Source organism: Argopecten irradians, chromosome 7, assembly GCF_041381155.1.
Source record: "Argopecten irradians isolate NY chromosome 7, Ai_NY, whole genome shotgun sequence".
NCBI classification, from domain to species: domain Eukaryota; kingdom Metazoa; phylum Mollusca; class Bivalvia; order Pectinida; family Pectinidae; genus Argopecten; species Argopecten irradians.
The window spans coordinates 42,222,337-42,235,646 of record NC_091140.1 but is presented as its reverse complement, the minus strand read 5'-3'; the positions used below and the strand labels follow the sequence as shown (position 1 = coordinate 42,235,646).

At 35.5% G+C, this 13,310-nt stretch overlaps 1 protein-coding gene across 1 annotated transcript in view; it reads right to left on the bottom strand.

The window, feature by feature from the left end:
* The window catches only part of LOC138328489 (coiled-coil domain-containing protein 134-like), a 33,810-nt gene extending 20,502 nt beyond the window's left edge, over positions 1 to 13,308 (bottom strand). The window contains exons 1-3 of the mRNA XM_069275319.1: positions 13,031 to 13,308; positions 4,817 to 4,938; positions 4,369 to 4,453 (exon numbers count right to left, since the gene is read on the bottom strand). Coding sequence (XP_069131420.1) covers positions 4,369 to 4,453; positions 4,817 to 4,938; positions 13,031 to 13,175 — 352 coding nt within the window. The 5' untranslated portion in view covers positions 13,176 to 13,308. The remainder of the gene's footprint in view (positions 1 to 4,368; positions 4,454 to 4,816; positions 4,939 to 13,030) is intronic.
* Between the last annotated feature and the right edge of the window lie 2 nt (positions 13,309 to 13,310).

Sequence of the window (13,310 nt, the reverse complement as noted above, 5' to 3'; positions counted from 1 at the left end):
ACAGGGCAGAACAGGAGATGAGACAGGGCAGAACAGGAGATGAGACAGGGCAGAATGGGAGATGAGACAGGACAGAACAGGAGATGAGACAGGACAGAACAGGAGATGAGACAGGGCAGAACAGGAGATGAGACAGGGCAGAACAGGAGATGAGACAGGGCAGAATGGGAGATGAGACAGGGCAGAATGGGAGATTAGATAGGGCAGAATGGGAGATGAGACAGGGCAGAATGGGAGATGAGACAGGGCAGAATGGGAGATTAGATAGGGCAGAATGGGAGATGAGACAGGGAAAAATGGGAGATTAGACAGGGCAGAATCCTTGTCAGAATCATAAAAGGCCCTAAATGACCTGTTGCTATGCTAACCTAATCAAAGTGGCAATTAACTTGTTTTAATGAATGTGTTTATAGATTCTTTTCCTTTCAAGCATTTGATATCAAACTCTCTATATATCTTAGATCTTCCTTTCAACTGTGCGTTAACCATAAGATGGTCATTAACTCTGAAATTATATCACATTAGCAGGCACATGGAACCAGACTTCATATATCATTTATCTTCATGTGTTTATGTAGTCTGGAATTTGACCTATTTGAGATGAATCTATAGATAAATTATCATATTCAACCCAATAAGCCCTTCCCCCACATCCCTATATACGCACCCTTCCCCCTTATTGAAGTCTCAATTCCACTGACCTGAATTAAATGCAGACTGAAAATCTAAAAAATGTAAGTTTCTTCACATCTAACTATTTTGCAAATTTATTTAATATGTACATGTAATTGCTGTGAAATATTCTTTTTATGAAAGGCTAGTCCAAATTCGGTGCTATATCAATGATTTATCTTTTTAAATGCCCTGGGTCGAAAATGAAATGGGAAAATTAATTTGAAGAAACCTGGTGCATATAGCTCTTTTCTGAAGATACTAACTGGCACTTAAATCGGATATATAGGGTTTTGAGGTCTTGAACAGTTGACAAGAAAAGTTTATGAAGAATGGATGCTTAGCTACATGACACCTTAGCTCTTCGGTAGAGAACTTATCTTAGCTTATCCCAGAATTTAACCCAATCACCCCTAAAGACACATTTAGACTCTTCTAAATCAAAGACTAGACCAGTCCATTATGAAATTTCAGGGATGAATGAGTTCAGCATCAACTATGCTGATTTTATCATGACATCTTTATATTACTGCCGAGTCCAAAATCAGCAGTTACACAATACCAATTCGTAGAAACATTGACAACACGAAAAACATTTATCTGAGTAAAGTTACAGTATAACAATAATCACCTACAGTCCAACCTGTCTATAGAGACTATCTAATAGACCATGGAAAATGGTCTGTATAGCCAAGTGGTCTTTATACACAGGGCAAATTAGTCCAACCTGTCTATAAAGACCATCCAAGGGACCAAGGAAAATAGTCTTTATAGACAAGTGTTCTTTATACACAGGGCAAATTGTGTTGTAATTGGTCATTTGGGACCATGAGGTCTTATTAAACAGTGTTCTTTATACAAAGGTGGTCGCTAAGGCAGGTTTTACTGCAATTAAATCAAGTAGGAAACTAATATACCAGGTAAATGGTATACTATAATGTATGACAGATTTCCGATTGATGTACTGTATAGTATCAAATTGTTCTTAGTATAAAAATTACTAACAACAGCAAGATGTAGCCTCCTTTGGTACAGAAATAAGAGGTTGTTTTTTTTTTATAAATATTTCAACTTTAAAATTGACCTTCTTGACATTGAATTTGACTCCATTACAACTAAATTTATCAATCTCTCCTTTATCTGTATTTAAAATGTACAGATCACTGCATGTGACTCCCATACATCTGATACAAGGTGATGTATCTGAAGTGGGGAGAGGGGTACCTACTGAAGATGATACAGGGGAGGGGGAGGGGGAGTGGAACCTATTGAAGATGATGCAGGGGGAGTGGGGGAGGGACACCGTACTGATGATAATGCAGGGGGAGGGGAACCATATTGAAGATGATGATACAGGGGACAGGTGTAGATGTAAGAAGTGATGGGGGGGGGGTTACTACATTAAAGAATGATACAGAGGATGGCTAAGGTGTAAAGGAAGGGGGGGTGAGGGGGAGGTATTAAGTAGCCATAACCCCAGCCTCTGGAGCCCTGACACAGGGGGAGGTTAACCCACAAAGATAACACTGTAATCCTCAGATCTCCAGATTAGACCTGTTTACAGTAAAATAAAACCCTATAATCAAGCAGAGTTATGTCCCCTCTCCAGGGGCCCAGATATAAAAGGACCACTTGATGACCTTCAATACTATCCTACACAACACTCATAACTCACTTCTATCCATTCCTCTAACTTTAACCATTTTCCTTTTCCACCTTTTCTCTATTCTATCCATTTGTTTCCTATGTGATATATGTTTTTCTTTTTCCACTTTTTCCTCTATTATATCCATTCCCTTTTTTCTATTGTTTTTACATTCTTTTCCTTTTCAACCTTTCTGTCTATTCTATCCATTTATTCCTTTTTATGCTTCATTTCTTTTTTCTATCCTTTGTCTCTATCTTATCCGTTTCTTACGTTTCTATTTTGTTCCTCTTTTCCATTTTCTCTCTATCCTGTCCATTTCTTCCTTTAATATTATTTTCTTTTTCCACTTTTCTCTCTGGAGTCTATTTAATACAGTCTTTCATTTACATTATTTTTTTTCTGCCTTTCTCTCTATCCTATCAAATTCATTCCTTCATTTTGTATCTTTCTTCTTTTTACATCTTTCTTTCTATTATATCCATTCCAGATTCATCCTTCTCTGCATTAACACCTTCAATGATGTTTATCCATTCTTTCATTTATTCTTTACTCCTATTCCCACTTTTTATCATGCAATATATTCAACATCATGAGTCACAGATTGGAAAGATGAACTTCTAATAATAGCAATTTTTTTTTTTCCACCAGATACAAGTGTATTAGACTGAGTCTACTTTGTCAAAAATTAGCCTAGCTACATGAAATGTTAGTGTTTATACTTCCTCTGTGGCCAGTTTTATCAGCCAGATATACATTTAGGTGATGATTTATGAAGATAGATTGCACCACCTGTTGAACACAAAGATAGTGTCTACTACAAAAAGTGTAGTCCCCGATTTATGGAGGAGGGGGCGCCACCTGTTGTCATTCTGAGAGAGGAGGCGCCACCTGTTGTCATTCTAAGAGAAGAGTACAGGTTCTGCTTTCTTATGTCATTTGCAATTGGTGAACAAATTTAAGATCTTACCTTTGTTAAGTACAAAACCAGATTGAATGAAAATGAAAGGTGCACAAAGATGCTATGCAACAGGAAAAAATTCCATATACCGTATTCACCGTAATTAGTGCCCAGGGGCTGTTAAACAATGTAAGAGGTGGCACTTATCAATGAACCAAAATGTAAGTTGTGGACCTGAAAGACTTGAGTCAGCCATTGTTTAAAATCTTTCTGTTCTCATGGTACATTAATTCGTTACAGTAAACATGCATACGCCTTTTATTGCACCTTTAGACCACATTATGTTTTGTGATTCACATGTAAAAAGAATCGCAAGTTCATGATATGGATAACAATGTTGAGATGTTAGAGTATCACAAGTTGTTGAACATTGTTAAATCCATGGGAATTGGGGCATTTATACACACTTCAAACTCTTCTCCAACAACAGGGAGGGGTGCTTATATAGCGGGAGGGGTGCTAATTACAGCGAATACAGTACATATGTATAGTAAACATACTTATTTCAGTGTAATCAAATTCTAGAGCAAAAAACAATAAATAGCTTTTACTTTACAATATGCAATAGGTTTTGTTGGTGAAAAAAGCCACATTGTGATGTGGTCCTGCAAACACCATTCAATATGCATTGATTTCACATTGATCAAAATACAGTCATACCTGTCTATAGATAAAGACCACCGTGATGGAGCAAGAAAAGGTGGAGCCTCATAGCCAAGTGGTATTTATTCAAATGGAACCTTTAGTCATAGCCAAACTGTCTATACAATGGATAAAGACTACCTCAATAGGAGCAAGGAAAAGTGGCTGGACCTCATAGCCAAGTATACAATGCCAAGTGGTCCTTTATACAATGAGACCCCTCATAGGCCAAGTAAATAATATATATAAAACCTGTCTATTAAGACCACTAAAAAGGACCAACAGAAAAACTGACCAATATAACAAAGTGGTCTTTATACACAGGTATTATATAAATCAAACCTGTCTATTAAGACCATTCAAATGACCAAGACAAAAATGGCCATTTTAGCCAAGTAGTCTTCATACACAACGCAAAATATGTTGAAATTGAACCATTTTTTCTTACTGTCTCTAATAGTGGTGTTGGCAGGAAACTCGTCTCCAGGCATATATCCCCACTCTGTTAAATTCACTTTTCCTTCTCCCAGGACCTTATAGATAAGAGTTTCACATTTATATTTAAATCAAATTGTTTGTTTTCTTTTGGTGTAAACAAATTATTATGGAACTAATTTATTTTTTAAATTCATATCTATAGTTTTTTTTACAGTATAATATTGTATAATACATAATATTACATATATGATAATATCACAATCAGGTATTGTTTAAATTAAAAGATGAAAGAAAAAACAAGAGAAAGAAAGACTTTTACCTGTCAATATTTTTTTAGAAAATTTATTTTTTATTTTTTCTGCACTTGTATTAAACATAAATGGTGTACATTAATAGGAAGCAGTCGGAATGTTTTATGTACACTTAAGTCACGATAAAATAAAAACATTTTTTAGTACCTTAAATAACTGTTGAACCATTATCTTGACAAGTTGATGACGCTGAGCATAGTCTCCAAACGTTTGAATGGACTTCACAGCATCCAGCTGCATTACTCGGTGTTTCTCAAACAGACTCCTATCTTATTTCAGGTTAAGGAAAACACAGTTATCTCCCTTGTATCACAGTTGTAACCATCAAATATTCTCCATCCAAAAAACCAAAATATTAAAGTTATATTGCCTGCCAATTTCTCTGTAACGATATGTCGCTGAAACATTTGATATTTGAAAATGGACATGTAACTTGATGATTTAGCTCCCCAAAAGCATATGTTGGCCTATAAGAGAGCCGAAATCTAGGGATAATATATTCCTAGTTTTGAATAAAGCGCCTTCAATCACCGCCATGTTCAGTACCTTCGGGGTTGTCGGAATTCCGAATCATATCATATGACTGACATCCACACGACCTGCACGTGGTGATCCAGGTGACTAGCATAAGCGCACATGTGTTTGTTTACGTTTACCTTTGGCTATTCCGCTAATATGAGCAAATCTTGCTGGTATATGTTCACAGAGTGAGTATTTGAAACATCAAATTCACACATTGCCGTAATTCAATATTGTGTGTATCAAATATTGTATTGTGCGAGCATTTCTTTCTTTGAAGATCCAATCTGCTGAGGTCGACCACATGTTTTGTTTACGAAAAGTTGTTGGTATTTTTTCTTGGTTTCACAACTCTCGTGTTACTTCGAGATTGTCGTGACGATGTTCGGAAGAGTTCAAAATGATTTGGCATCTTTCGAGCCTATAATACTTTTACAGTACTAAAATTACTTCCAGTAAAAATGGTAAAATTTTATAGTATTAAAAGTCGTTAAAAGAGCCGAGAAAAAATGTGACAGAACACGATAAAAAATGTTTGTACAACATGGTTGTACAATGTTTTTACTATGACAAAAAGTAAAAGGTGAAAATCTGCTCTATGTGAAAGACATAGAGTGGGGAGGATATAAATACTATGTATGAAATACAGCCTCTCCATGGTATCACAACGATCAAATTATTATGTACAATACAGCTCTATGGTTTGGAATCTTAAGCCCAAAGAAGTACAAGGTGGGGAGAAGATTATTATGTACAATAACAGCTCTATGGTACAAGGTGGGAGATGGAGATTATTATGTACAATACAGCTCTATGGTACAAGGTGGGAGATTATTATGTACAATACAGCTCTATGGTACAAGGTGGGGAGATTTATTATGTACAATACAGCTCTATGGTACAAGGTGGGGAGATTATTATGTACAATACAGCTCTATGGTACAAGGTGGGGAGATTATTATGTACAATACAGCTCTATGGTACAAGGTGGGGAGATTATTATGTACAATACAGCTCTATGGTACAAGGTGGGGAGATTATTATGTACAATACAGCTCTATGGTACAAGGTGGGGAGATTATTATGTACAATACAGCTCTATGGTACAAGGTGGGGAGATTATTATGTACAATACAGCTCTATGGGTACAGGTGGGGAGATCTATTATGTACAATACAGCTGGTACAATGTGGGGAGATTATTATGTACAATACAGCTCTATGGTACAAGGTGGGGAGATTATTATGTACAATATGAACAAAAAGCTCTATGGAGAAAATACAAGGTAACGAACATGGGAGATTTATTATGTACAATTGGCAGCTCTATGTGGGAAACTTACAAAGGTACTGTAGAATGAGATTATTATCGTATAATACAGTACAAGGTGGCGAGTTAGTATGTACAATGAGCTCTATGGTACAAGGTGGGGAGATTATTATGTACAATACAGCTCTATGGTACAAGGTGGGGAGATTATTATGTACAATACAGCTCTATGGTACAAGGTGGGGAGATTATTATGTACAATACAGCTCTATGGTACAAGGTGGGGAGATTATTATGTACAATACAGCTCTATGGTACAAGGTGGGGAGATTATTATGTACAATACAGCTCTATGGTACAAGGTGGGGAGATTATTATGTACAATACAGCTCTATGGTACAAGGTGGGGAGATTATTATGTACAATACAGCTCTATGGTACAAGTGGGGGACGATTATTACACAATGCTGGGGAGGATTATTATGTACAATACAGCTCTATGGTACAAGGTGGGGAGATTATTATGTACAATACAGCTCTATGGTACAAGGTGGGGAGATTATTATGTACAATACAGCTCTATGAATACAAGGGGTGGGGGAGATTATTATGTACAATACAGCTCTATGGTACAAGGTGGGGAGAATTATTATGTACAATACAGCTCTATGGTACAAGGTGGGGAGATTATTATGTACAATACAGCTCTATGGTACAACAGGTGGGAGATTATTATGTACAATACAGCTCTATGGTACAAGGTGGGGAGATTATTATGTACAATACAGCTCTATGGTACAAGGTGGGGAGATTATTATGTACAATACAGCTCTATGGTACAAGGTGGGGAGATTATTATGTACAATACAGCTCTATGGTACAAGGTGGGGAGATTATTATGTACAATACAGCTTCTATGAGTACAAGGTGGGGAGATTATTTATGTACAATACAGCTCTATGGTACAAGGGAGGTGTGATTATTAATGTAGATTATTATGTACAATACAGCTCTATGGTACAAGGTGGGAGATTATTATGTACAAATACAGCTCTATGGTACAATGGTGTGGGAGATTATTATGTACATACAGCTCTATGGTACATTATAGTTACAGGTCTATGTACAATGTTGAGATTATTATGTACAATACAGCTCTATGGTACAATGGTTGGGAGATTATTATGTACAATACAGCTCTATGGTACAAGTGTTGTGGAGGATTATTATGTACAATACAGCTCCTATGGTACAAGGTGTGGGTAGATTATTATGTACAAATACATGCTCTATGGTACAAGGTGTGGAGATTATTATGTACAATACAGCTCTATGGTACAAAGGTGGGAGATTATTATGTACAAATACAGCTCTATGGTACAATGTGGTGGAGAATTATTATGTACAATACAGCTCTATGGTACAATTGGTGGGGAGATTATTATGTATCCAATACAGCTCTATGTACAAGGTGGGGAGATTATTAATGTACAATACAGCTCTATGGTACAAGGGTGGGAGAATTATTATGTACAATACAGCTCTATTATTATGTACAATGAAGGTTGGGAGATTATTATGTACAATACCGCTCTATGGTACAAGGTGGGGAGATTATTATGTACAATACAGCTCTATGATACAAGGTGGGAGATATTATTATGTACAATACAGCCCTATGGTACAAAGGTGGGAGATTATTATGTACAATTCAGCTCTATGGTACAAGGTGGGGAGATTATTATGTACAATACAGCTCTATGGTACAAGGTGTGGAGATTATTATGTACAATACAGCTCTATGGTACAAGGTGGGGAGATTATTATGTACAATACAGCTCTATGGTGGTACAAGTGGGGAGATTATTATATGTACAATACAGCTCTATGGTACAAGGTTGGGGAGATTAATTATGTACAATACAGCTCTATGGTACAAGGTGGTGGAGATTATTATGTACAATACAGCTCTATGGTACAAGGTGGGGAGATTATTATGTACAATACAGCTCTATGGTACAAGGTGGGGAGATTATTATGTACAATACAGCTCTATGGTACAAGGTGGGGAGATTATTATGTACAATACAGCTCTATGGTACAAGGTGGGGAGATTATTATGTACAATACAGCTCTATGGTACAAGGTGGGGAGATTATTATGTAATGTACAATACAGCTCTATGGTACAAGGTGTGGAGATTATTATGTACAATACAGCTCTATGGTACAATGTGGGAGATTATTATGTACAATACAGCTCTATGGTACAAGGTGGGGAGATTATTATGTACAATACAGCTCTATGGTACAAGGTGGGGAGATTATTATGTACAATACAGCTCTATGGTACAAGGTGGGGAGATTATTATGTACAATACAGCTCTATGGTACAAGGTGGGGAGATTATTATGTACAATACAGCTCTATGGTACAAGGTGGGGAGATTATTATGTACAATACAGCTCTATGGTACAAGGTGGGGAGATTATTATGTACAATACAGCTCTATGGTACAAGGTGGGGAGATTATTATGTACAATACAGCTCTATGGTACAAGGTGGGGAGATTATTATGTACAATACAGCTCTATGGTACAAGGTGTGGAGATTATTATGTACAATACAGCTCTATGGTACAAGGTGGGGAGATTATTATGTACAATACAGCTCTATGGTACAAGGTGGGGAGATTATTATGTACAATACAGCTCTATGGTACAAGGTGGGGAGATTATTATGTACAATACAGCTCTATGGTACAAGGTGGGGAGATTATTATGTACAATACAGCCTCTATGGTACAAGGTGTGGGAGATTATTATGTACAATACAGCTCTATGGTACAAGGTGTGGAGATTATTATGTACAATACAGCTCTATGGTACAAGGTGGTGAGATTATTATGTACAATACAGCTCTATGGTACAAGGTGGGGAGATTATTATGTACAATACAGCTCTATGGTACAAGGTGGGGAGATTATTATGTACAATACAGCTCTATGGTACAAGGTGGGGAGATTATTATGTACAATACAGCTCTATGGTACAAGGTGGGTGGAGATTATTATGTACAATACAGCTCTATGGTACAATTATTAGTGTGGAGATTATTATGTACAATACAGCTCTATGGTACAAGGTGGGGAGATTATTATGTACAATACAGCTCTATGGTACAAGGTGGGGAGATTATTATGTACAATACAGCTCTATGGTACAAGGTGTGGAGATTATTATGTACAATACAGCTCTATGGTACAAGGTGGGGAGATTATTATGTACAATACAGCTCTATGTACAAGGTGGGGAGATTATTATGTACAATACAGCTCTATGGTACAAGGTGGGGAGATTATTATGTACAATACAGCTCTATGGTACAAGGTGTGGAGATTATTATGTACAATACAGCTCTATGGTACAAGGTGGGGAGATTATTATGTACAATACAGCTCTATGGTACAAGGTGGGGAGATTATTATGTACAATACAGCTCTATGGTACAAGTGGTGGGAGATTATTATGTACAATACAGCTCTATGGTACAAGGTGGGGAGATTATTATGTACAATACAGCTCTATGGTACAAGGTGGGAGATTATTATGTACAATACAGCTCTATGGTACAAGGTGGGGAGATTATTATGTACAATACAGTTCTATGGTACAAGGTGGGGAGATTATTATGTACAATACAGCTCTATGATACAAGGTTATGATTATTACAAAATGCAGTTCTATGGTGGTGAGGTCATTCATAGATACAATACAGTTCTATGGCTATGGTAAATATCCGAAGGTTTGCAGGACATCTTTTATGATGAAATACGATAATGATTTAAGCAAGCGAAAAAAAAAATACGCTATAACTCCTGTAAACTAGATATATTTTTTTCTGCTTAAAACATCTTAAAATTGGAAAAAATTCAAAACCTAAGAATGCTATTGATTTTCTGTGTATGTAGATAAAATGTGACAGTTGCTATCAGTCAATACCTATGACCAATGGGGCTTGCATTCTTATCAGTCACTGACTCAGGAGGAAGAAAGGATTGTTTTTGTTTTTTTGCTTTACAGATGACCGGGCATCTACAAACATCAATAACTTGAGTAGAACACACATGCCTTCTGCCTTTATAGTGAGGGTTTGTTGACAAACTGTACACAAACATGATGTTGTAAACAAATTCTAAAGTTTCATGTAAGTTGAGGCTCCTTTTGCAGAAAAACCTCTCCTGGCAATATTGTAGAATGATTCAATTTCATAACAAAATTTACATTTATTCGTATGAGATATTATTTAAATGTAAACTAGCAAATACTTGGAGTTTTGTTATCAAAGAAACAGTTACCCAGGTAATGTAATGTAATTGAAATCATATCTTTCTTCCTGTATGTTAGAGTTACTTCCCTTTAGATAATTATTAATATTTGCCCCTGAAAACACATTTAGATTTTTCTAAATCAATGACTAGACCAGTCCATTATGAAATTTCAGGGGTGAATGAGTTGAAACTCTGAAGAGCAATATTTGCAGGACTTAGTATGGACATTTGCTCCACCTATCTCTATGTACACATGCAAACAAGAAATGCATCCTGAACTCAAATGATTTTCAAAATAATCTTCATACATGTACATATACACTTGTAGTATTAATAGCTTTAAAACATAAGTTTTTATGCACACATTCTTTTTTTTTTTAATTTTGTTTATATTATTTGTCAGTCAGGGTCATTTACTAAATATAAGCACGTGTCAGATTTAGAAGGTGGAGTTTAGCTGGAGTACCTGGAGAAAAACCACCGACCTAGTAAGTACCAAAACAATGCCTCACATAAGATTCAAACCCAAAACCTGGAGTTAGAAGGCTTGGGGTAAAATGTTTTAACACCTTTTTATAAACTTAAAAAAATATTTCTTTAACTTTCGTTTATTGCTTTCCTATGAAGAAAATTAAGAGTTAAAGAATTTTTTAAAGTTCAGGAATGTTGATGATGGGCGCTGTGTAACCATTCCGCCATTAAGACCCTTGATTGAGACATGAGTACAATATATATATATATACACCAGATATGTAATAAACTGATATCTTTCATAGTACTGCAAGCACCCCACACTCCACAGAGAGGCCCGGTTCCCAAAAATCAATCCAGTTTGTATGCGAGTGAAACCCCAGCCGGATCAATATGGCTAGGTGAAGCACAATGTTATTGCTGCTAATGGCTATACAGTGGCGGTGAAATTGGGCAGGTCGTGTGACTCTACATCCAAAACAATGCAATAAATATATTCAGAAGAGAACATAGGCTTTTACTGTTGTTAAAACTCCAAAATATCTCGACATTCCTAAGCAAGATTTAAATTATTGAGATTGAATTGAAAAGTATAGATCTGTATTTTCTTCATGTTTTCACCCTTAAATTTCTCAGCAATAATCTCAAGGGTAAACTAGATGCCCTTGCTGACCTCTACTTCATATCTTGTCATGAGATAATTCAGTCTTATTACAATTGCCATTGTTACAAAAATGAAATGATCACAATAAATAGTGTACTGTAAGCCACTAACTACATTATACTTTCCTCTGTATGAGTAAATATATTACAAGCATAATATGAAGTTAATAAATATTTTCAAACACTTTTTCCGTATTTTTACAGTATTGATACTTTTATTTGATATAGACTTCACAGCTATAGGACCAATAAGGTTATAACAAATCTAAATCTACAACTACAAAAGAAAAAGAAGAAAAAAAGAGAAGAATTCATGTAGATTTGTTTTACCTAAATATCAGCAAGAATACATAGAAATAAATTTCTTTCTGAATTTTCTACAATAACATGATGTACTAATATCAAATTAAGAATGTCAAAATGACTTGAACAACATTGAAAGCTCATATTTTTAATAAGCTTCCCGAATAAGGAAAGATTTATTCATAAAATGTGTTTAATTTCTAAAATGTTATATCAATTTTTATAAACTTGACTATTAATAGAATGTAAATATTTTTGGCTTGACAACTCATACTCTATCCTAAGGTTGGAGAAAATTATTTATTGTTCAAAAATGCAAAAGATCTTGATGAAATGTTCTAAATTTTCACAAGTTTTCTTCGAGACTCTTTTTTATATATAGATGTGAACATATATATTATGTTTATCGATTTAGTACATTTCTTTTAATATACAGTACAATGTACATAGATGTATGTTATTATACAGTATTCACATCTAAGTTGCATGATTCTGTTATAGCTATATATATCACAATGCATTTTATCCATAAAATGAAACATTATGTTAAATTGACGAAATAGAAACAAATTAGTTATATATTTCATTGATAGACACCACTGATGTTTTAATCGGTTTTGCTCAACTAACTAAATTCAATAGAATCACTTACGTGTACATTGTAGAAGTAGACAGGATCAAATATTGATTGTTAAAATGTTTGAAGAGATAATGTAATGTATTTAATCTATTATGTAGACAAGTTCTAATTGAACAATATTTACTGACAGCAAATGTTTCAGCGGTTGTGTATTATATAAAGGATACACATATCGATTGGAGACAGTTTCCCTTCGCCATCTTTCAATTCTTTGCCTTGTAAATCTTCTGTATTGCTCTTTTCATTATCTGCAGAAAAGCTGCCAATGATCAAACAAAACACAAAAACTACACTTGGAAGTAAACGATGCATTGTCTCGCGTTTCACATCACACAAAAACGATAACTGACATTTGTTTTCAGAATAACGATCCGTCGGCTTCTGTATCCATTCCTTCACTGAGCTGTCAACACGTGGTGGACGTACACAAAAACTTGGGAAACACCC